Source organism: Pleurodeles waltl, chromosome 3_2, assembly GCF_031143425.1.
Source record: "Pleurodeles waltl isolate 20211129_DDA chromosome 3_2, aPleWal1.hap1.20221129, whole genome shotgun sequence".
Classification (NCBI taxonomy): Eukaryota; Metazoa; Chordata; class Amphibia; order Caudata; family Salamandridae; genus Pleurodeles; species Pleurodeles waltl.
This window is the reverse complement of record NC_090441.1, coordinates 102208571-102230815: the sequence shown is the minus strand read 5'-3', so window position 1 is coordinate 102230815 and position 22245 is coordinate 102208571. Positions and strand designations below refer to the sequence as shown.

General features: G+C 42.3%; 1 protein-coding gene across 1 annotated transcript in view; it reads right to left on the bottom strand.

Moving 5' to 3' along the window:
* LOC138286353 (uncharacterized) overlaps window positions 1–22245 on the bottom strand; it is a 1286679-nt gene that overhangs the window by 864122 nt on the left and 400312 nt on the right. The window contains exon 51 of the mRNA XM_069226509.1: window positions 3158–3206. Coding sequence (XP_069082610.1) covers window positions 3158–3206 — 49 coding nt within the window. The remainder of the gene's footprint in view (window positions 1–3157; window positions 3207–22245) is intronic.

Below are 22245 nucleotides of genomic sequence, written 5' to 3'. Positions count from 1 at the left end.
GGATCTTGGCCTTTTGACAGTTTCATTACCTTTGCTTTCTTCTTTTAGGCATCCTTTGCCGCTTCTTTTTCTTGGCAACCGCTGCATGCATCTCAACGTCCGATCCCTCTCCATGAGCCGTTTTCTTCTACATGTTCCTCACTGCTGCTTGAAACTTGTGCCCTCTGTGTGCTGGCAATGGTGGTGTAGTGCGCCAGCCTCTGTCGAAGTATCTTAAGAGTCTTGTGTACAAACGCAGCGCAGGCCTTGCAGTCCTCATCTTGGTGGTCTTTCAGAGACCATAGATTGCAGACCTTGTGGGGGGGGGTCTCTCTGGGCTAACTAGTGGTGGCAGTTGGGGCAGAATTAAAAAGGGGTGTTTTCCATGACCCCTACCTGCCTTCATTCTCCAACCACGTGGCTGGTACTGGCAGGGTCCCCTGCCGGAGAAAAAAGGAAGTGTCCCCTTCTCTCTGGTCATCATCCCTCTTGTGTTTTTTGGTGAATCGGGCAGTTTTCCTCCAAGTAACTTTGGTTTTTTAAAAAACTTTTGGAGCTCCTTTGCTTCCAGCCCCTATGGCAGAAAAAAGAATTTGAAGTTGGCGACTCCACACAGGAACATCTGGGGCACTGTTCGATGTCACACGAGGGGATGGACATACCACCAACTTGTGGTCGATGAGGCCAACAGGAAAAAAAGGATAAAGACAATTCTGGAGCCAACAACTAGGTGGTAGAGTAATGCACAGCATGTGAATCCAGAAACCGATTCATACTGCAAAACTACAGGGCTTCAGTTAAGGAAATATGATAATGGAGAGGCTTTAATCAGAATTGATGGGAACCTCGATAAGTCAGGGAAACACAGAAAACATAGTGGAAGCACTCAAGCTCTGGGGTTAGTAGATGATTGAGGCCTGTTCCACTCGCTGAAAACCACTTTGCTTACTATTCCCGTGTACATCATACGCCCTCTGGGATAGATACTTTGTTTGTGGTTGCACACTGCAGTGCAGATTAAGATGGCCAAGAAAAGAGTCCTGTCAATATCGAACCATGCCCCAGTTACAATCAACATCCACTGGACAGATTTAGGACCAAAATATCACGAAGTATAACTTAACTTTCTCTCAACTAACATGACTAACACAACTTCATAGTCACTATGGGACACCTGTGAAGCGGTGGCCTGCAGGAAACTCATAGCACTCATGGTGGTGGATAAAATAAATAGATTATTGATGAGGCAGAATTAGAGACATACTTGAAAGTACCAGAAAATAACATAAATCCTCACACAGCAGAACTGACCCAAGAGAAGTGATGAACATTAGGGGCTAACTAAACAGTTATTAGTGAACAAGTCAGAAACAGCCTTATGGTCCCTAAAATACAAAGCTTATTGATTTGGCAATAAAAACTACTCATAGCTGGAAAGAGCACTGAACAGTAAGCAAAACAGAGAGAGGATACAAATCTTCGCAGTGAAATGTGGATTAGTAACCTTTGAGGACAAGAAAATGTAGCAATATTCAAAGACTTCTTTGCAACACTATATTCAAAATACTCTGAATCCCACTCAACAGAATGTATTTCTAGTTAGCTGAAGCTCCTGAGAACCATTGACTACCAGAAGGAATTTTTAACAACGTCCATAATTAAGGAAGAGTTAAGAGTTGTCATAAAATAACTAAAATCACATAAAACCCCAGTACTACATGGATAAGCAGTCACATTTCATAAGTTGGCCCAAACCCTCACTATTTTGGTCAATAACTGAGAAGGACAGATTTTGAAACGCCACAAGAAGTGGAAGGATGACCCACTTTGCCTCTGTTACAGGCCCTTCGCCCTGGCTAAATATAAATAATGATTGTATTTGAAAAATGCTAATAATACACCTTTTCCTGGTCCTCCTGGACCTTACCCATGAAGACCAGCCTGGTTTTAACTAGGACAGCCAGCCATTTGATAGCATAAGGTGGTCAATCTACCTCACTGAGACAACCCACAAAAAGGGAACACCACCTACCCTGTTGGTGCTGGATGCTGAGGAGCGTGGCAGGGAAACCTGAGGCTACTTAAAGAAAGTGATGGTGAAATTAAGACAGGGAGAGAACTGGACTTGGATCGAAGTCGGTTGGGAAATTTTACCCACCTTCACGATTTGCTGAAAAATGTGCAGTCATCAAAACGGTTTGGACAATTCAGAGGTTACTTTATTCCAGAGTTCTGTAAGAGGATTACCAAGGAGTAGGTCCCATTGCATAGCTCACGAGTCCTTCCACAGATAAGCATATATATATATATATATATAACTTAAATGACTCTTTGAATGCTTTCATACTAATCAAACCTGTTTTTCTAGAGACAAGATGCCACACTGCCCCACTGACTAACACTTGAAACAATCACGACGCGAGTCAAGGAAACAAAATGGCCGTGGGAGACTTTCAAGGCAAGGTTTGCATGAATGTGACTCCAAAAGACTGAAACAAAAAAGGTCCGATTGAAGCTACAGACGTAATGAATTGTGAGATTTTGTGGCGCTTTCCTATTTAGATTCTGGTGACCCATAAAGGTCATGGCTACTCAAGTTGGGATGATTCTACATGAGCTTCCGAAGGTTTAAAATACATCCGATTACAGACAGAACTTAAAACAGAAAACCTTTGCACTAGTAAGCTTATCTTTTAATATGGTAATTTCCTGATCGACAATCATGAAAGAAGCAGCACATTCTGTTCATTTGAACAGGAGCCAAGGAGCCTGAAATGCAGACAGATGCTTTAGAGAGAAGAGCTCGGGCTGCCATGGAGCACATCTTCCTTTGGCTTAGATTGCCTCCCTGCAGCTAAATACGTTTAAGAGCTGCACAGGATTCATTTTATCACACAGACTTAGGGCTGCTAAAATAAACCCCTGAATCACATCCTACATTAAGAAAGGGTGTATTTTTATGAGTAACGGATAGGGTGAATTAGCATGCGTATGTGAGGTTGCGTAGAAATATCCCTTCATTTAAATGATACACATATTTCTTGGAAATGGTAGATGGATACAATCATATTAATCCCCATTAATTGTTGTAGATCTACCAAGATTTGTTTCCATCAGCCAAAACTGCGTGTCTTAGCACAGGTAACGTGGAATTTCAACAGCTGTTGCCAATACTTACCAGCTCTGCGAAAAATATTCATCATGAGCTCCATCTGCTCTTCATCAATCTAGGGTAGGAAAACAACAACTGTTAACATATCTCAACAGCCTCTAGAAAATGGATGCCCTTGCTTTAACAAATCACTGTCGTCTACCGCTGCTCCTCGCGCACCTCCCAACCCGTTTGCAGTCTGATTTGATTCTGAGCACCGTTTCTTACAGCTGTATTATTGCAACTCGCGCACACGTGGTTCCAGGTTGTAATGCTGCCTCCATCTTGGAAAGCTCGTTTGATCAGTTGCACAGAACTATAGATGTTTTGTACATATAGGAAACATATTTTGTTGGGGGTATTCTGAGGGGGGGGGGGGTATTTATACAGCCTGAACCTAACTGTGGAGGGCAGCGCAGCCCTTTATACAGAAGTGTCCACTATGTCCCACCCTGTGCTGTATAGACAAAGAGGGCGTTTACAAAACTCCCCTCAGGAGTTGGAAAAAGGCGGTGATAGGGTAACAGTGGATATGAGTTTCATATGGGATTACATCAGCATTTCTGTGATGCAATTTGCACAATATAGAGTGGTCCTAAATAACTCAATATATAGAGGTTTAAGAGTTCAAGGATTTGTAAATGATGGACAAGGCCTTGAATCTGGTGTGAGTCAGGAGGGGGATCAATGTAAATATCTAAAGTGTAAGTGAGGTAACAGTGACTAATTTCTCCAAGGATCAGGCTTTGGCCTTACCATGGAAAACTCTAAATAAGGACCTTTTGTGGTAACCCCTTTTACACTACTTGGAATGGGTGGTTAAACCAATTTTGCAAATCTGAATTGTTACTCTGACACACAAATTGGGATTAGTACATAACATAAAGCTATTTTACTCTAGCGAACTATGTCATTTTGTGAATCACAAGGTTCACAACATTTTCTGAAAAAACAATAGCGTCAAGAAGGCAACATCAAAGGAAGAGGTGGCCGAAGGGGCAAGGGCGGGACAGGGATGGAAATGAAATGGGGGTAGATCATGGGAGCCGGTTCATTGATGACTAGCCTTTCTCTTAACGACAGCAGCTCTCACCAAAACAGGGGGATTGCCAAATCTAATGTGAACTCAACATTAGCAGATAACCCATCAAACTTTAAATGACTCCGTAAGTGTTGTAGAATAAATGCTACATGTCAGTAGACGCAATCAGTCCTGCTAATGATAATGAATGAATCGATAAAATGACTTCCAGGTGTAAAAAATATGGATTAATGAATTATCCTGAGACCGTGTGCTAAACGTATCCTTATCAACGTTGCTCTGAAAAATGACAGAAATGTCACTGCCTGCTTAACTATCGCTTCTCTTGGTTTAGGTGCAGTATCAAAACACTTTAGTACCTCCACTTCAGCATCCATGCTGTCTATTCACAATTCAAATTTTTGTGGTTCTCATTTTTTAGGTTCTGTTTCCCATAACACGTTCATCTTCCTGTTCTACTCAGCTTTCCAAGTTCACATGTTTAATTAGGGCAGTTATCCCCTCATTGCCAAGTGTGTGTCCCCCGTAACAACTCATCCGCCCTTTCTACTTGTTCACCCTAGGTACAGCTCTACTTTTTACAAAATATCCTGCCTATCAGAATGATGTACCGTCCCAACACAAAGGCCACTACCTTGGCCCCAGACATGCCAATCCATCTCAGAAACACAAGCTTCTGTCCCTAAACATGACCACAACACCCCAATATCAAATCACAACCCATTGCCTGCCTCCTCACGCCTCTCCGATTCAAAGGTAGTGGGACCAACATTAGAACTGCATTAATTTACAGGTAGTAAAGAATAGGATCAAGAACTGAAGCTATGACTAGAGGTTATGAGGAACAACATGAAGGTCAACAGGGCGCTAAAGGGGATGACTGGAGCGTCATGAAGAAGCAGCATGGTAAGAACAGTTGTGAAAGGCAACAAGGTCTCGAGCACTAGTGCTTACTTTGTGCAAGTGGTTGCATGTGATGGGCACCGGTACTCATTTTTGAGACTGTAATTTATTTTCCATCATCAGACTTTGACCCACAGCAAGTTAGAGAAAGGCAGAAGAGTGGAAAAGTAGGAGAAAAAAGTGACAAAATGAGAAAGCATGGATGAAAAATAATGAGAAACAAAATTGCACACCCAAGGTATACAGTGTAGTTACAACACGAAAAAGTGAAAATATTAGTACAACTCTGTTTTCCATGATACATTATATTATCCATTCACAACACAAGGTCATAGAAAAAGTTCTAAATCATGTATTCCAATGGATCCAACGATTACTGTGCTGTGAAGGTATGCATGAGTAGCTCGGCAGCCATGTTTCATAACCAAAGGAACTTTTTCAAGACTGAAAAAATAAATTTGTAATCAATATGTACCTCATAGTGAATTTGTGGTTTCAATTTATGAAGTTGTGTGAAACATCCCCTTTTACATGTGGCAACTGCAATGTTTGTCAATATGAAATTAACAGATGCTATGAATCTAAACACAATGTTAAATAGATTTATGCAACACATAGCTTCATAAATGACAGCAAATTTACTGCGTACATCATTTGTCTGTCACTGCAGCAGGCATATGTAGGCAGGATAATTACACCACTTAAAGAGACCATCCAGAAGCATATTTGTGCCATCAAAACAGAGATCACAAATATATGGTGGCTGTACATTTGAACAACACTATGGTTTAGGTCACAAATTACAACTAAGGTTCCATGACATATTACAAGCAAAAACCAACCCACAAGAAGGAGATAAGACACCTACACTTAGACAAATAGAGGCTATATGTATAGACAGGTTATGATCAGATGACCAGGGCCTTAATCAGGACCAGGTACTACATTATTTTCTTTAACATAGATGTCTACTATTCAGTAGTCTATAACATTTGTTCTTGGGCCACCAATTTCCCATTACTATGCACAGTGAGTATGATATGAAGTCCAACCTCCACCGCTACTATAATGCAAAGACATGAGAATTGTGTATGATGTCTAGACTTTGCCACAGACAAAATGTTTGTGTGTATTGCCACTTGATAAACTTGCCATCTGTTAATTACGTATGTGCCCTTCGTACTCAGCTTCTGTTAATTGATTACACAATTTAATTAATATTTGTAAACCAAATAGTTATTATATTTTGTTTGTTTTATGTACTACTCAATCTGTACCTTAGATTGCATATTACTGTATTTTCTGATTTCGATCTTGTTAGAAATGGGGTCTTTGGTTGGCAGTCAGGTTACCCCCTGTCCAAGCAAGGACCCTCACTCTAGTCAGGATAAAAGAGAATCACCCTCAGCTAACCCCTGCTTACCCCCTTGGTAGCTTGGCACGACCAGTATGCTTAACTTCAGAGTGCTAGGTGTAAAGTATTTGTACCAAAACACACAATAACTTAATGAAAACACTACAAAATGACACAACACAGGTTTAGTAAAAAAGAAAATATTTATCTAAACAAAACAAGACCAAAACGACAAAAATCCACAATACACAAGTCAAGTTATCACTAAGAATTCAAAAAGAGTCTTCATGTAATTTTAAACACAACGCTAACGCTGTTAGCGTGAAAATGTACCTTGGGTGCATTAAAACTAACCCTGCACGGGCTAGTGTGCGTCAAAAAGGGCTTGCGACGCGTCTATTTCACTCAAGAGCGAGACCTTGCATCGTTTCTCCTTTAGTCGGGTCGGTGTGCGTTGTTTCTTCTCTCCGCAGGAGAGCGATGTGTCGATCCGGTCAGCACTCTCGGGTCCTGGCAGGCCTTGCGTAATTTTTACATGGCCAGCAGTGTTTGCGTCAGAAATCCAGCTGCACGTTGATCCGAAAACCATGCACTGCAGGTTAGCGATCTCACCAGCCTCCGTCAGCGATGCTGTGCGTCATTTCTCCAGCCCCGGGCGTCGATCTTCGGGTCGTGTTGCCGATTTTCAGCCACGAAGCCGGCGGCGCGTCGATTTTGCAGCCGCAGATCAGAGTTGCGTCGATCTTTTCCCAGCACGGCGGTCTTTGTGTGGATTTCTCACTCTTGGGCTGCCAGCTTCTCTTTTCAGGGTCCCAAGAACTAGATGGGAACCACTTGGCAGAGTAGGAGTCTCTCCAGAGACTCCAGGTGCTGGCAGAGAGAAGTCTTTGCTGTCCCTGAGACTTCAAACAACAGGAGGCAAGCTATAAATTGAGCTCTTTAAGATCTTCACAAGAAGGAAGGCAACACAAAGTGCAGTCTTTGTCCTCTAGCACAGGCAGAAGCAGCAACTGCAGGATAGCTCCACAAAGCACTGTCACAGGCAGGGCAGCTCTTCTTCCTCAGCTCTTCAGCTGTTCTCCAGGCAGAGGTTCCTCTTGGTTTCCAGAAGTGTTCTAAAGTCTGTGATTTTGGATGCCCTTCTTATACCCATTTTACCCTTTGAAATAGGCTTACTTCAAAGGAAAGTCTCTCTTGATTGTGAAATCCAGCCTTGCCCAAGCCAGGCCCCAGACACACAGCAGGGGGTTGGAGACTGCATTGTTTGAGGGCAGGCACAGCCCTTTCAGGTGTGAGTGACCACTCCCCCCCTCCCTCCTAGCACAGATGGCTCATCAGGAAATACAGATGGCTCATCAGGAAATGCAGACTACACCCCAGCTTCCTTTGTGTCACTGTCTAGTGAGAGGTGCAACCAGCCCAACTGTCAAACTGACCCAGACAGGGAATCCACAAACAGGCAGAGTCACAGAAATGGTTTAAGCAAGAAAATGCTCACTTTCTAAAAGTGGCATTTTCAAACACACAATCTTAAAATCAACTTTACTAAAAGATGTATTTTTAAATTGTGAGCTCAGAGACCCCAAACTCCACATGTCTATCCGCTCCCAAAGGGAATCTACAGTTTAATCATATTTAAAGGTAGCCCCCATGTTAACCTATGAGAGGGACAGGCCTTGCAACAGTGAAAAACGAATTTAGCAATATTTCACTGTCAGGAACACATTACTATATGTCCTACCTTAACCATGCACTGCACCCTGCCCTTGGGGTTACCTAGGGCCTATCTTAGGGGTGCCTTACATGTAAGAAAAGGGAAGGTTTAGGTCTGGCAAGTGGGTACATTTGCCAAGTCGAATTTACAGTTAAAAACTGCAGACACTGCAGTGGCAGGTCTGAGACATGATTACAGAGCTACTTAGGTGGGTGGCACAACCAGTGCTGCAGGCCCACTAATATCATTTGGTTTACAGGCTCTGGGCACCTCTAGTGCACAGTACTAAAGACGTACTAGTAAATCAAATATGCCAATCATGGATAATTGCTGGTTAGCAGTGGTAAAGTGCCCAGAGTAACAAAAACAACAAAAACAGAGCCCAGCACACATCAACAACCTGGGAAACAGAGGCAAAAGGATGAAAAGTCTAACAGATCTCAATACATATTAATATACGTTTATAGATTATGTTCCTTTCATAACATCTAGGTGCAAACAATTTCCACTTTTGACTCGATCACCTTCTTCACACATTAGGTACAAACTGTACACCCCTTCAACCATCATTGTCAGTTTAGGTGAGCCATTATATATATATTCCTCTAATGTCTTTTAATTGTATATTTATTTTACAATATTACTCTTTCCTTGGTTATTTCAATTTTTACATACACATCTCAATTGATGACACTTTTTCCTATTTATATCCGTACTGTATTCAATCAATCAATGAACTTTATTTGGCTACAGTACATAACTGTAAAATTATACAAATGCATATAGACAAGAAATGACCAATATTAAAATACACAATTAAAACACAGACTACACAAAGATGATTAGCAATTGAGACGCACTGAATGACGCAAACTTGTCGATTTTAGGATGATAGGAACAGAGCCCAATATAGAATGGAATAATAAAACAGAATTGAATGAGGGCTTCTCATAGACATAAGTAGTGAACAAACATAAATCTCATGGGTTCACTATCTAAATCCAACTCACTGAAAAAGTCAATCACTCCTGTTAAAGTTTCCAAAAGTTGCAAGGGGCATTTAAAAAAAAAAGAAAACATCTTAAACATTCTAAGATTTATGAAATATAACTACAGCAGTTAAAATTCTGGTCACCAAAGATGAAACCAATGGTGTAGACAACATCATAAGATAAGTCAATGCAGCCCTACATTGCTTACATATGCCCATAAGGGAGGGGTAAGAAAATGGCACGGAGGTTGTGTATGAACTATGGAAATAAAATAAGGTGTATTCAATTCTGAGATGAGGATTTATTGCACTTTCAAAAAGTACCAAGTGCAGCGGATTCTCTCACAGATATGCTAAAAGACAGTGAACTATGCCCATTCTAAATCTTACCAATAAAAAGTGATCCACTGGGCTAAAAACATATGTAAGATACGATTTGTTTACTTAGGTAGCTTTAATTAAACAATATGCTTTAACTAAGGGCTTACAAAGCTCAACCCCTCCCGTTCACAAGGCCTAAATTCAAAATATTTGTTCTTAGTCCAGATATTTCCAGATTTTATCCCTAGAAGTCAATAATTCAGACCTGGTGAACATCCCCAGCATTCCCGTAAGAGTGCACATGTGCTTAATATGGCCTAACCAGCTTGATCTGCCAAACATATCTACCTTGATCAGGTTCGAAATAATAACAATTCATACAAATTAACCACCAAAATTGGAGGGCAAAGTTGTGTTTTTTTAGACTAAACTCAAAACCATAGAGTAAATGCATCTGTGGGACCGTCACTATTATCATACTGAACGCAATGCAACACATCCAGGAATGTTTTGGAAAGATAAATGAGAATTTACCCACTTTTGGAACACTTATGCTGAGTTCCTTTGTGATAGCCCTAATGAAGTCTCTGAATCCGGGACAAAACATGTTGGCTGTTTTTTTTTTATGTATGGATATTTGTGGCCAATATAGAAATATAAGAAACCTGGAGTTGTGAGGACTAGATTTCCACACCACAATATACTTGGACCATCTATGAGGATCAACTGATTATATTTACTCCATAGTTTTGCATTTAGTCTAAAAGGACACAGCTTTGCCCTCCCATCTTAGTGGGTAATTTGTGGGAATTTTGGATTGATTGGTGGTTAAACACTTGGGAGTGGGCATAAGGATTAAGAGAAGCTTGGTACTGACCCGTGCAGTCTTTGAGCATCACAACCATCTTTTTGTAGTAAATCAAAATAATCAATCTGTTCAGGAAGCACTAGGATTAAACCAGACAGAAATTCACAAACTTCAAGGAGCCAGCTGTAAGTAATATGAGATGTACTTACGTTTAAGTTCTTTGTGACAACTAAAAAAACGGGCTTAATTGAGGGTACATGAGGAGTCTCCAACAGAACTTATTTTCAACAGTCTGCAGAGATTTGCTATTTATATATCCCCACACCCTGGATCCATAATATGCTACACTGATACATTTTGCTTTATATAAAGTAATCATGTATTTGATGTGGGACTTTCCCAGTCTAGGGTTCAAAATTAAAAACACAACCAAGGATACAAGAGAAAGAACTTTCTCTAGACGATAATAGAGGCATCCAGTTTGATTTTTGGTCAAACGGGAAGCCTAAATGCGAAAAGACTTTCACTGTTTTTTGGTACTTGGGCGAGAAATCCCTTCACTTTTTTGTTCGGCCCCACTACCATGATGAGATCTTGCTAAAATTGGGGCACTGTTCACGCTTATTCATAAAAGAGACAAATCCTTCAAGAAGCTTATAAAATGCATTTGCTATTCTGCCCATCACCACAGTGTCACCCGCATAGAGAAGTATAAGAACACTCTTGGAATTCTTATGAGGTACGTCAAGGTTAAAATTAACAAGGCTAGATTCTACATCATTTATATATAAAAGAAATAGAACTGGCGCTAGCATGCAACCCTGCCTCACGTTATTAAAACATACCCTAGCATTCAGGTCAATGAGTAAACGCTGCAAAAACAAGAGGATCCCATAGTCCACACCAATTTTGTCCAATACAGACCACAGCTCCATCCAATGAATACTATCAAAGGTAGAACTGAGGTCAATAAAGACCAAGTGGAGAGAACCCCTTTCTATAACTATGCATCTCTCGAACAAGAGATGAAAACTGAGACACTGATGGATAGTTCCTAATTCTGATATGGCATCACAGAGTATCCCCTTCTCCTCTGCCCAACCCAAGAAGTGTTCCAAGATGACCCAGCCTGCAACTTTAACTACAGAATCATTAAGAGAGAATGGGTGGTGTTGGAAAGTGGGTTATTTGTAAGGGCAGGTAGGTACCTACACTTAGCAATAGGCCACAATCCTGCACAAGGTCTAGTCAAGGTCTCAATAAATTAATCCTTGCTCAATCCTTAGTAGCTTTGCCCACGAGGAGTTAGGCTTGATTTAGGAGACAGGTGTGTAGTAGATCTCAGCCCCCACGCTGAGTCAAATGTTTTAATGCATAGTTAGTTAAAACCATTGCATGTTACTTATACAGTACAAAAACAATTAAAATATCACCATACTACACAATATAACCACTGTAACATATAGATACAAATTTAACTAACTGGGTAAATTGGATTTTAAAATATACCTTGATAACAAGAAATTCAGATCTATATTTAAACACAAAGACCCAATGGATTAGTGGCCTAAGCCTAAAGAAGTGGAGGGGCCAGAGCAAGCTGTTCGCTACGGTGCCAAAGAAAACAGAAATCAATTATGATTATTCAAAACAAGTTCAGAAAATCCCCCTAAGTCTCAACCAATTGGGAGAGAATTTCTTTAACATGCAAAAGGAGTTTGGTATCTGTAGCCGCTAGCTGTTGTTGTGCCCATTTAAAAGCGCCATCACGACTGTGCGACAAGTTCTAATTCGTAAGGCTTTCAGTGGCAGATGTAACAATTCCTCATTGACAGGACCGCCAGACAAACACACAAGAAATATAAAATACTTTCAGTCGACAAGCTACAAAGACGGCCAGGTCTGACCAAGTTTGCTTCCACAATGGAACCAAGTCCTTAGATGAGAAAACACCCATGTGGATTGAATGTTGGATGGAGTCGGCTAGATGGGTCGTGAGGTCGAGCTGGGGATGCTAGGCAGTATAAGTGTGCAAAACGGACCAGCCGTGAAGTTGACTCGCAATGTCTGCTTTGTCAATTGTCCAAGAATAAAGTTTAGAAGCCTTGTTAATGATGTTTTTTAGCAGAGGGAAGGCGGTGTTGGAGTCCCATGCATCCTGTAAGTTTAAGCTAGTCGAGGCTTGTCTTAGTACAAATGACCAGCATGAGCTATCATCAGGTTGCAGCCCCATTTCCTTCCAACATAGGGCGGTCAACATGTCAGCAGAAGAGGCTATTCATTTGCAGCACATTTTTATTATTGCCCCCAATGGATTAGAACTTGATGGAACAATCAAATTCCAACCACACCTGAGCTTGAGATGAATGCTTGGGTAGATGAAAAATGTGTTTAAACAAGACTGACTGTAGGCGGTTAAGGAGATGGGCGTCACACCCTTTACGTAGCTCCAATCCATAGGTTAGCGATGGAAGAAATTTTGCTCTGATAACCTGCAAAAGATAACTCTGCGATGTACTGCCCAGCTTTTTTTGTGAGAAAGCAAAACGTAGTTTGTGAGCCACCCCTCATATTTGCAATAAATGTTCTTTGTCAGTTAACGATGCGTCCAGTGCTCCACCAAGATATTTATAATGTTTGCCCAGAATTATGTGATTGCTTGCAGCCACCCATGTGTACTTGATGCGACTGGAGTTATGTGTGCCAGAAAAGCAGATCACTTTGGTCTTTTTGTGATTTAGCTCAAGACCCCACTTAGTCAGGTATTCCACCAGTTTGGTAATTAAACCCTAGAGACCCAACTGTGTCTGGCTGAAGAGCACAATGTCATCTACGTATTGTAGGACATACACCTGTTCGTTCGCTAGTTTTGGTGGGGGAGGGGTCACTTGACACTTCTGCTAATCTGGAGTCAAGATCTACCATATAGATGTTAAAAAGAGCTGGAGCGACCACACACCCCTGTATTAATCCATTGTACATGGGGATCTTCTGGGTGATTCCATCCCCATTAACCTGAACCTAGGTATCTGTGTAAAGATTTCTGATTACATCTAGCAGATTCGGTGGTATACCCCAGCTGGCCATTTTTTACCATAGTTTCTGGCGTGGCACCTTATTAAAGGCAGCTTTTAAGTCAATGAAGCAGGCATAAAGTGACATGTGTTTCCTCTTGGCCTTTTCAGCAAGAAGTGATACCGCTAATTTTGATTGAGGTACTCATTCCTGCCCTAAAACCCATCTGTGTTTTTTAGATGATGTTGAAAGCAGAAGTCCACGCTTCCAAGTCCAATAGTAGATTAGAGGCAAAGATCTTGGCTTCAACGTCTATCAGGGCAATTAAACGATAGGTCTGAATTGGGTCTGATTGCAAACCAGCTTTATGTATGGGATGCAAAATGCTGTCTCTCCATGACAGTGGTATAACATTGGCAGTAAAAGTCTGATTGAACAGTTGAGTAAGGATCGATGCCCAGAAGGGTTGGGCTTCCTTGAATAAATGGTTAGGGAGACCATTTGGACTGGGAGCCCTGTCAGATCTCAAATTCTTGAGGGTTAACTGCAGTTGTACTTTAGGCAGCCAATGTGTTTCCGAAGGGGATTGAAATTGACAAGTTGAAAAAGCGTGTTCTACTCTGGGTGGGGTGGTCAGCGTGTTCCTTACTTCCTGGACCCCTGAGAATGCTGCCATAATGAAAGTTGACCATTCTGCTTCCGAAATTCCTGCATTATAATAGCTGATTCTCCCATTTACAAGGGGATTCATTTCAGCCCAAAAGCAGTGCCTATTTTACGTTTTGCATGCATGAAAAAGCTTCAACCAAACTTGGGTCTGGTAAGACCGCTTAGCAGCCTAGGGCCAGATGTATCAAACATTTTTGCAATCGCAAACAGCCCAACAGGCCATTTGTGATCACAAAAATGCATTTTGGTATGTAACAAGTCCCATTTGCTATTCGGTAACTTGTTATCAAATCGCAAATTGGATTTGCGGCTACATACCGATTCGGTATTAGGAAAGGGCATGTCAAGGGCGTCCCTTCCTAATACCCAATGGCAGAGGTATGTATGATTGTTTTGTGACCCTGAATGCGGTCGCAAAACAATTGCCGTTACCAACAATTTCAAACTTGAGGGACCCCTTCCCCTTTGTGAATGCATGCAAAAACGTTTTTTAAGAGCAGGCAGTGGTCCCACAGACCACTGCCTACTTTTCAAAAATGAAAAGAAAACTTTAAATTTTAAATTTTTAAACGCATCCCGTTTTCCTTTAAGGAAAACGGGCTGCATTAAAAAAAGAAAAAAAAGATTGCTTTATTGAAAAGCAATCACAGACATGGTGGTCTGCTGAGCCCAGCAGGCCACCATACCTGCGATTGTAGCCATTTGCAATGGCTCGCAAATTGCGACCTACCTCATGAATATTAATGAGGGAGGTCCATTTGCGAGCCCTTGCGGATCGCAGTATGAAACTCCTGGAGTTTCATACATTCCAATAGCGATTACTTAATTGCGATTCGCAAAACATCGTTATTAGGTAATCGCTTTTGTAAAGAATGATACATCTGTCCCCAAATGTTGTTCTGATATTGTTGTCTTAGGGTAACGATTTGTTGTATGGAATCATAGCTGGCAGTTGGGGCATACTGCCGGAACTTTCTGAGGGCCTTGTTTAGTTTTCTTTTTTCCAGCCGAAGGGCATTGGTAAACCATGTGGCCCCTCCCTTAGTGGTTTTACGTTTTTTTGACCTGGTTGCTGCAAAGCGACTCTAGAGTGTCGTAGTTAAGGTCTCCCAGAAGTGTATCAAGTGGGAATCATATACGGGGTGATACTGTTGAACAAGGTTGAGTATGAAACAAATTAAGGACTCGGTTTCTACTCCTTTCCATGTCAAATGCCTTAGGTTATAGGCACTTGGGGTCATCAACAAATCATTTGCATGAGACACTTTGGGTGGATTTAACATATGTTCGATGTGTTGGCCGAAGTGGTCACTCTCTACTCTGTCGAGCGTACCATAGTGAGTGACCATTGGAAATAACTCCAAGTCAACAAATTATAATCCAGGGTGGAAGAGCACTTGTTCATAACTCTGGTAAAGGCTGCTGGTTGATCTTGAGGGAGATGGCCGTTGAGTGTATATAGACCCCTGCGTTCCAAAGCCATGATGCATTCTTTTCCAAGCCAGTCGTTTTTTTGTGGAATTATGTTATTACTGGAGGGATTTTGTTGTCTGCACTCAACAGTGAAGATTGATTATAATTGATGTTGCTTTCCGATAGGCCCCCGATAGGACTAACCTTGCGTGGAGAAACATGTGTTGTAAAGATTTAACTAGTTCATATAAGACTTCAAGTTTCCCCGGTTTGCCTTTTTTTGCTCGGATGCTTATAGACATTGCATAGTAAGAGGCAGGGCTCACGGTCTGAATTCTAGGCAGTTAAGGCTGTAAGTTTAACACTTTGGGCCCATGAAAGGGCCAAGTCAATCGAAGCATGTTGCCATAATAGATGTGATCCAATGTATGTTGACATTCCACCTGCTGCTCTGCCTGCCTTTGTTAGTTTCTTGACAGCTAGGTGGTATTCCTTAAAGCCTGTGATGGAAGTCGGCTGCTCCGACCATGTTTCCTGCAACAGCACAATGTTGTATTTTGAAAGATGCTTGATGAAATCTTCCTCTTCCACCTTGCTGCTTAGGCCGTTTATGCTCCAAGAGCACAGGGTTAATAAGCTGGGGTTGTGGCTGCTTGAGATTCACACCGCCATCTTGTTCCCTCCAGAGGCACGTGGTTTGCCAGCAAAAGATACTTGTCTCATGTAACTGGGTGCACCAGGAGCTGTTGTTTGTTGAATCATAAAATTCAAGAGAGTATTAGGAGGCAGTTTGAAGGGGCCCATTGCTCCCCTTAGCATCCCGGTGTTCTGGTTGTTACTCCTCATTATTAGACTCTGTTTTGGACAAAGGGGACTAGGATAGGGCTCTGATACAGTCCTTGTCAGTTTGATGCCCCATCTTAGAAAACTGTCCCAGTTTTGCCATCCTAGTGCGGCAGTCCTACTATCAGACCAGGTGACCACCGTTGTTTCTCTTCCTTGTGGTGATGGATTAGCCTTGAATTGAATACGCTCAATGTGATCTGATTGAAGATGTTTGAAATTGCCATTGGCACAGACCAGCTGTAAGATGGCCGTCCTGTTTAAGTATCGTGCCCCCTCTAGACTTATATAGCAGGGAATCATCTTGGTCCTCACTGATTCTGCTGCCGAACTGTCTCTACACCATTGATGGTCCTCCTGGTGGCTGTAAGCAGGATTCCATGGGTGATAAGATGGCTGTCTTGAGCCGTTGTTCACTGACAAGTCACAGAATGTTTAGGAATGGCTGCCTGGGTTAAATGGCTTTCCGGAGGAATTTGTGTGCTTATGAACTCGGCTGAGGTAAAAGAGCTAATCTTTGCCCAAAGCAGAGGGCTGAGCTTTGTCTTGGACCTGAGTGAAAGTCTGCGGAGGCTAACTCGTGTGTTGGAATGGCGGTTCTACGCCATTATTCGCTAACAGGTCTCAGTGTATTCAGGAGTGACTACTTCGGTTGAGTGGACTCCCAAGGTTGCGTGGCATGGAGGAATAAACTGATGCTGAATTTGGCTGAGGTTGCAAGGCTGAACATTAGCCAGGCCGGGGAGGGGCTGGGTTGGGGCTTGAACCTGAACAAAGGAGACCTGCCATAGATTGAGGATCGTTTGTTGGTTGCCCTGGTCCTTGGGGCTGTTATGAGGAGGCACCTTACTCTGTTCCTCTACATTTAAGTCCTTGGGTGCCGTGGAATTGTGTCTACTGGCCAGTCTGTGCTGTCTGGAGCTGTGAGAGCTTTGTCTGGCCTTTCTGTTTGGATGGGCACTGGTGATATGGGCTCTTTAGATTGCAAGACATTGTGTGGTTCTTTTTGTTACAAGGGCAGGTAGAGTGGCCATAATTTCAGTAGGTCATTGCCCTCCTTTGAAGATTGTGAACGTCCTGGGGGCGATAGTATAGGAACTATTTTGTTATTCTGCTTGTGGTTCCTGGCCTTCCTGAGGCATTAGCAATCTCTCTTGGTCATAGGTGGCTTTGCTTTTTGGAGGGTTCAATCCTGGGATCTCGTAAGAGAGCTATGTGCAAGACTATAGACCAAAAATTCTAATGGAATCTCCGTGTTTCTTTGCCTAGGTGATCCATAATTTTCTTTTCCTACATCCGGCACATCACTGTGGCAGGACTCAAAACGTAGTTTCTGATCTAAAATGTCCTGCACCCTCCCAAGCTGACTTGCTTCATGGTTTGCCTGTTTAAGATTCTCACTATCGGATTTTATGGCAGGCTCAGGCACCAAAGAGAATCTTGAGAGCTTGACGGCGGCCAAGATTTCAGCCAGGATGGACGGCATAGTTTTTAGATGATCCAAAAAAGAGGAGCATTGCCAAGAAGGATAAACTGTGTCAGGATCTTTCTTCAACCGTCTGATAAGGTTGTTAAGACAGGTATTTAATATAAAAAAAACAGTAAATAAGGAAAACATAACACATAATAAAAGTCTGAAAGCAGTTTATGATAAAAAGAAAATATTTTTATCTTTAAAATTACACCAAAATGACAAATATCCAACATAGGGAACCAAGGTATGAATTTCTAAAGATTAAAAGTAATACTAGCGCTTAGAAGCAAATAGCGCTCAAAGGGTTAAAAAGGGTTGCACTGGACAGGGACAAAGTCCAGAGTTCAGGCCACCCACTATGTATCACTGTTACACTTACTTTTATAAGTGTTTCTTGATATAAGAAAGTAGTCTACAGCACCAGCCAAGGGCTCAGAGGCTCTGATTTGTTTCTTGGGGTCAGGGACTAGAACTCCCACAATGCACCTCTTCAGCTCATGGAACTGTTTACCACGGTTATTCCAAATGTCTTCAAACTTCTGGATCTTCTTCCAGAGGTCCTTTTTGGGTCCTTGAAGTGTCCACAAAATTCATCCAAGGTTCCAGGAGCTCTGAGTTGCTCCTTGGAAGTTGGGACTACAATTCCCAGAATGCACCTGGTCAGAATCCTCAAATGGCCACTGGGTGCTGGTCAGCTGGGATATTCTTGCAGGACTTGATGCAGGGGACTCTGATCAGCTCCTTTGTACCTGTAGCTTACGGGAAGTCCACTCCTGGAGTTGCAGAAGCAGGCCTTCTTTTCCAGTATCTTCTTTCAGCAGGGATCTGAATTGTGAGGCAGCTCTGCCATATTTATCCTTTCTCCTGGGGGTGGGAAGTAGAAGGGTGCTCCTGTTCAATGGGGTGCAGGCCAACACCCTCTAGGGTGACCACTTCCTGTGAAGTGTGGCAAAAATAAATCCCAGAAAGCAACATACTTTAAAAACCCAACATAAAGGAAATCTGTCCTTGAAGGTTACATCTGGCTGAGCCCACCCACAGGTGTGGTCACGTTTCCCTAACACACCTCCTCCAGCCCCTCTCCTAATCTAATTAGTGGGGCTCCTATCTGGCTGGGGAACCAAGAAATGGGGGAGGTCCAGTTTCTGTCCCAGGTGGCTTTCCCTCCTATGAAAACCAGTTTGGTCACTCTCTCCCCCTCCTGCAGCAGATCCCCACCCACCAGATACTTCCTTTGTCTCAGCCCAGGCCACTTCACACCTCACTTAGGTAGCCTGGCTCAGGCTGCCAGAGGGTGATAAATCAGGAAAGAGCACTACAGGGCTGAATTTGGTAACTTTCAGAAAGAGTTCTAAAACCCTTTCCCTGGGTTAGTTATATTAAACTCAACACTGGCAAGTTCTTAGACGTATTCTAACAATTAATTTGGTACCAAACTTGCTATATATAGCTCATCTCTATTGAAAATAAGACTTTATTATTTTAAAATAAAGTCTCCCAATGTTAGCTTATGGAGCTTATTGAGTACAATGGGGAAACCAAATTTGGCTGTTTTTCCGTCACCAGGGCTTATAAAACATCAAAGTCCCAGATTATCTTTGCACTGCACACAACCCTGGGGGCACCTAGGGCAGACCTTAAGGGTGACATATGCAAAAATAAGGTAGTTTGAATCTTTTGAGCTATTTGTAAGTCCAAAGTCAAATTTGGGGGTAATTTTAACGTAAAAGCAGCCAGCAAGCCAGGCCTGCCTTTACAATGACACCAGGGACCACAGCAGTGGACCCAGGGGTGCCCTATGTACCCTGGGGTCACAAACTCACATGCCCTACCATATGCTAGGGACTTATAGGTAGGTAGTCAGAGCCAGTTATAATCATGCATAATTTGCATACACTATTGTAAACAGAGCAGTGGCCCTGGAACTTTTTAAGAGTACCCAGGGCACAGTTAAAGTCAGAAAACACCAGTATCAGCTAAAAAAAGTGGGCAAAAGTGAAAGGGCTTCTGCAATTAGCCCAGTTTTGCCACAGTTGGTAGCAGCAAGGATCCCCCATTGCTTTTTTTGAAAACAGGAATAATAATTGAGGTGCACTAGTATCGAGCTAGAACTTGCAGCATTTATCACCCTTGTAACCAGGGGGCCCAAAAGGCCACATTGTGTTTAAAAAAGTCGATGGGGCCCCATCTGGGCCAGGCACCTATAACCCCTTAACTGCTCGGCATTTTCCTCCCTAGTGCTGGGCCCTTTTTTGTCTCTTATGGGTAGTTTGTGCTTGGTCCTCCATAACATTTTGTTCACATATGGTATCCACATCAACTTTGTGTCCTTTTTTTCGTAACATCCTGGGGATTCTAAAGGTACTCAGGGTTTGTGGATTCCTCTGGAGGGAACTGATAAAAAAGCGAAATTGTAGCTACATTTTGAGTTTGTGGGGAAAATTGGGAATAAAAGTAGTCCGGATAAAAGTGTATTTTTTCATTAAAATGGCATCAACGAACTGTTTCCTGTCCTAAAGTCACCATTTTCCCAGCTTTCAGGAACATGCAGAGCGCATTCAAAAAAACGTATTTCTTTTAACCATAGTTGTGGCATTTTTCAAAGAGCTAGCCCATTTTATCTATTTCTGGTGCTTTTAACCTACTTCCACTTTGTTGTGGGAACCAATGTGAAACCCATGGGTGAATCAGAAAATCTATATATTTCTGAAAGGTGAACAAAATCCCAAATTAAGCAAGGGATCAAATGTGTAGCTCCCTCCAGGTTTTCCCAAAGAAACTAACTGGTGAAAGAAAAAAATATTGAAAACAAGTTGGAAGAAACAGCAGCTATTTGTGACAATGTTTCACCTGTAACGTTTTGTCATGATGGCAGATTTGCAAAAGCAATCTACCATTATGTTCACTAGACCCTTTTGGTTGTGGGGATATATAGGGTTTGTAGGTTCTCCAAGAACCTGAGGTACCCAGAGCAAACAAATGAGCTGCACCATACAATGGTTGTTCATTGTGTACGAGTATAGATCAATTAATTTGGTAAAATATGCAGAGAGAAAAATAGGTATCAAGGTAACCTTTGTATTTTTTTTAATCTGTACATGTTATGGAATTTAGGAGCAGTGGTTATTTGTACATCCCTGAATTTGGGTGTATCCGTATGAGCATATGATTTAGGGGGCATTTTTCAAAATCTCATCTTTCTTACACAGCAACTTACATTTGGAAGGCACAAATGTAGCAAAATCCAAAATCAAACATCCTACTTTGCTCTCACATGTCTTCTGATAAAAATGGTACCTCACTTGTGTGGGTAGGCCTAGTACCTGCGACAGGAAGCATCCCAAAACGCAACATGGATACATCACATTTATCCACTCAAACCTGACGCTTTTTTTTGCAAAGTGGGCAGCTGTGGATTTTGGGCCCTAGCTCAGCTAGCACCTGAGGCAACCTAGCAAACCTGCACATTTTGGGGACCTCTGCTGACCTTGGTTAGATCCATTCCTGTCGCTTGCACTAGGCCCAACCACACAAGTGGTGTAGCATTTTTTAGGGCACAAGTGGGGATTGTTAGGAATTTTGTGGATTCCTGAGGATTCCGGAAGAGTCTACCACATAAATAGAATTAAAATAGATTTCAGGCAAAGTTTGAGGTTTGCAGGGCATTCTGGGTAAGAAAACCTCATGGGATTCACACAAGACACACCACCTTAGAATGCCCTGGTTGTCTACTTTGCACAAATGTTTGTGCTTGGTAGGTTTCCATGGTTAGTGGCTGAGCATTGAACCTACCTGCAGCTACCGCTACTGCTGATCTCTCCACATAGCACTTTAGGGCCTTTTGTGTCAAGGTCTCTTGGCCCACCACACAAGGGAGGCACCATTTTTATTGAGAGACTTGGAGGAATGCTGTGTGGAAGGAAATTGTGGCTCCTCATAGATTCCCGAAGTTTCCTCACAAAAAAGTGAGGAACAAGTGTACTTTTAGTCCATCTCTTAGGTTTACTTTGGGTAAAGAAAATGGTTTGGGATGCATGCACAGCACACCACCCTGGACTCCCCCAGATATCTAGTTTTCAGAACTGTGTGGGTCTGGTAGGTTGTTTCCGGTAGTAGCCTACGTAAGCCCAAAAAGTGGAGCCATTCACCGCTGCAAGTGGGATGATACTTGGAGTTAGCCAAACTCTCCCGGCACATATGTCGCAAGCATGGCTAAGCCAACAGGTCTGTGAAATCCAAAAGCTATAGACGCTCACATTGTTAATGTGTTTGTGCAGAGCCGTACGCAAATGCATTTACGTTGCCAATGCCTATAGCTCTCGGATTTCCGAGACATATTGGCTGTGCAATGCTTGTTCTTAAATGATGGGAAAATGAGTTAGGTCCTGCTATGGTGGTACTGCTGGAAGTTTTCTTGTAGAAGCATCATCTTGATTGGCTCTGTGGGTATTGCAAAGTGGTATAAAGGTAGAGTTCAGTTAAAGGCAAAGTGTTTTTCCTGGAGTGGGGAATGGAGCAGGATGGTGACAATACATGAACAGACAATATTTCGGCCGAATACTGCCTAT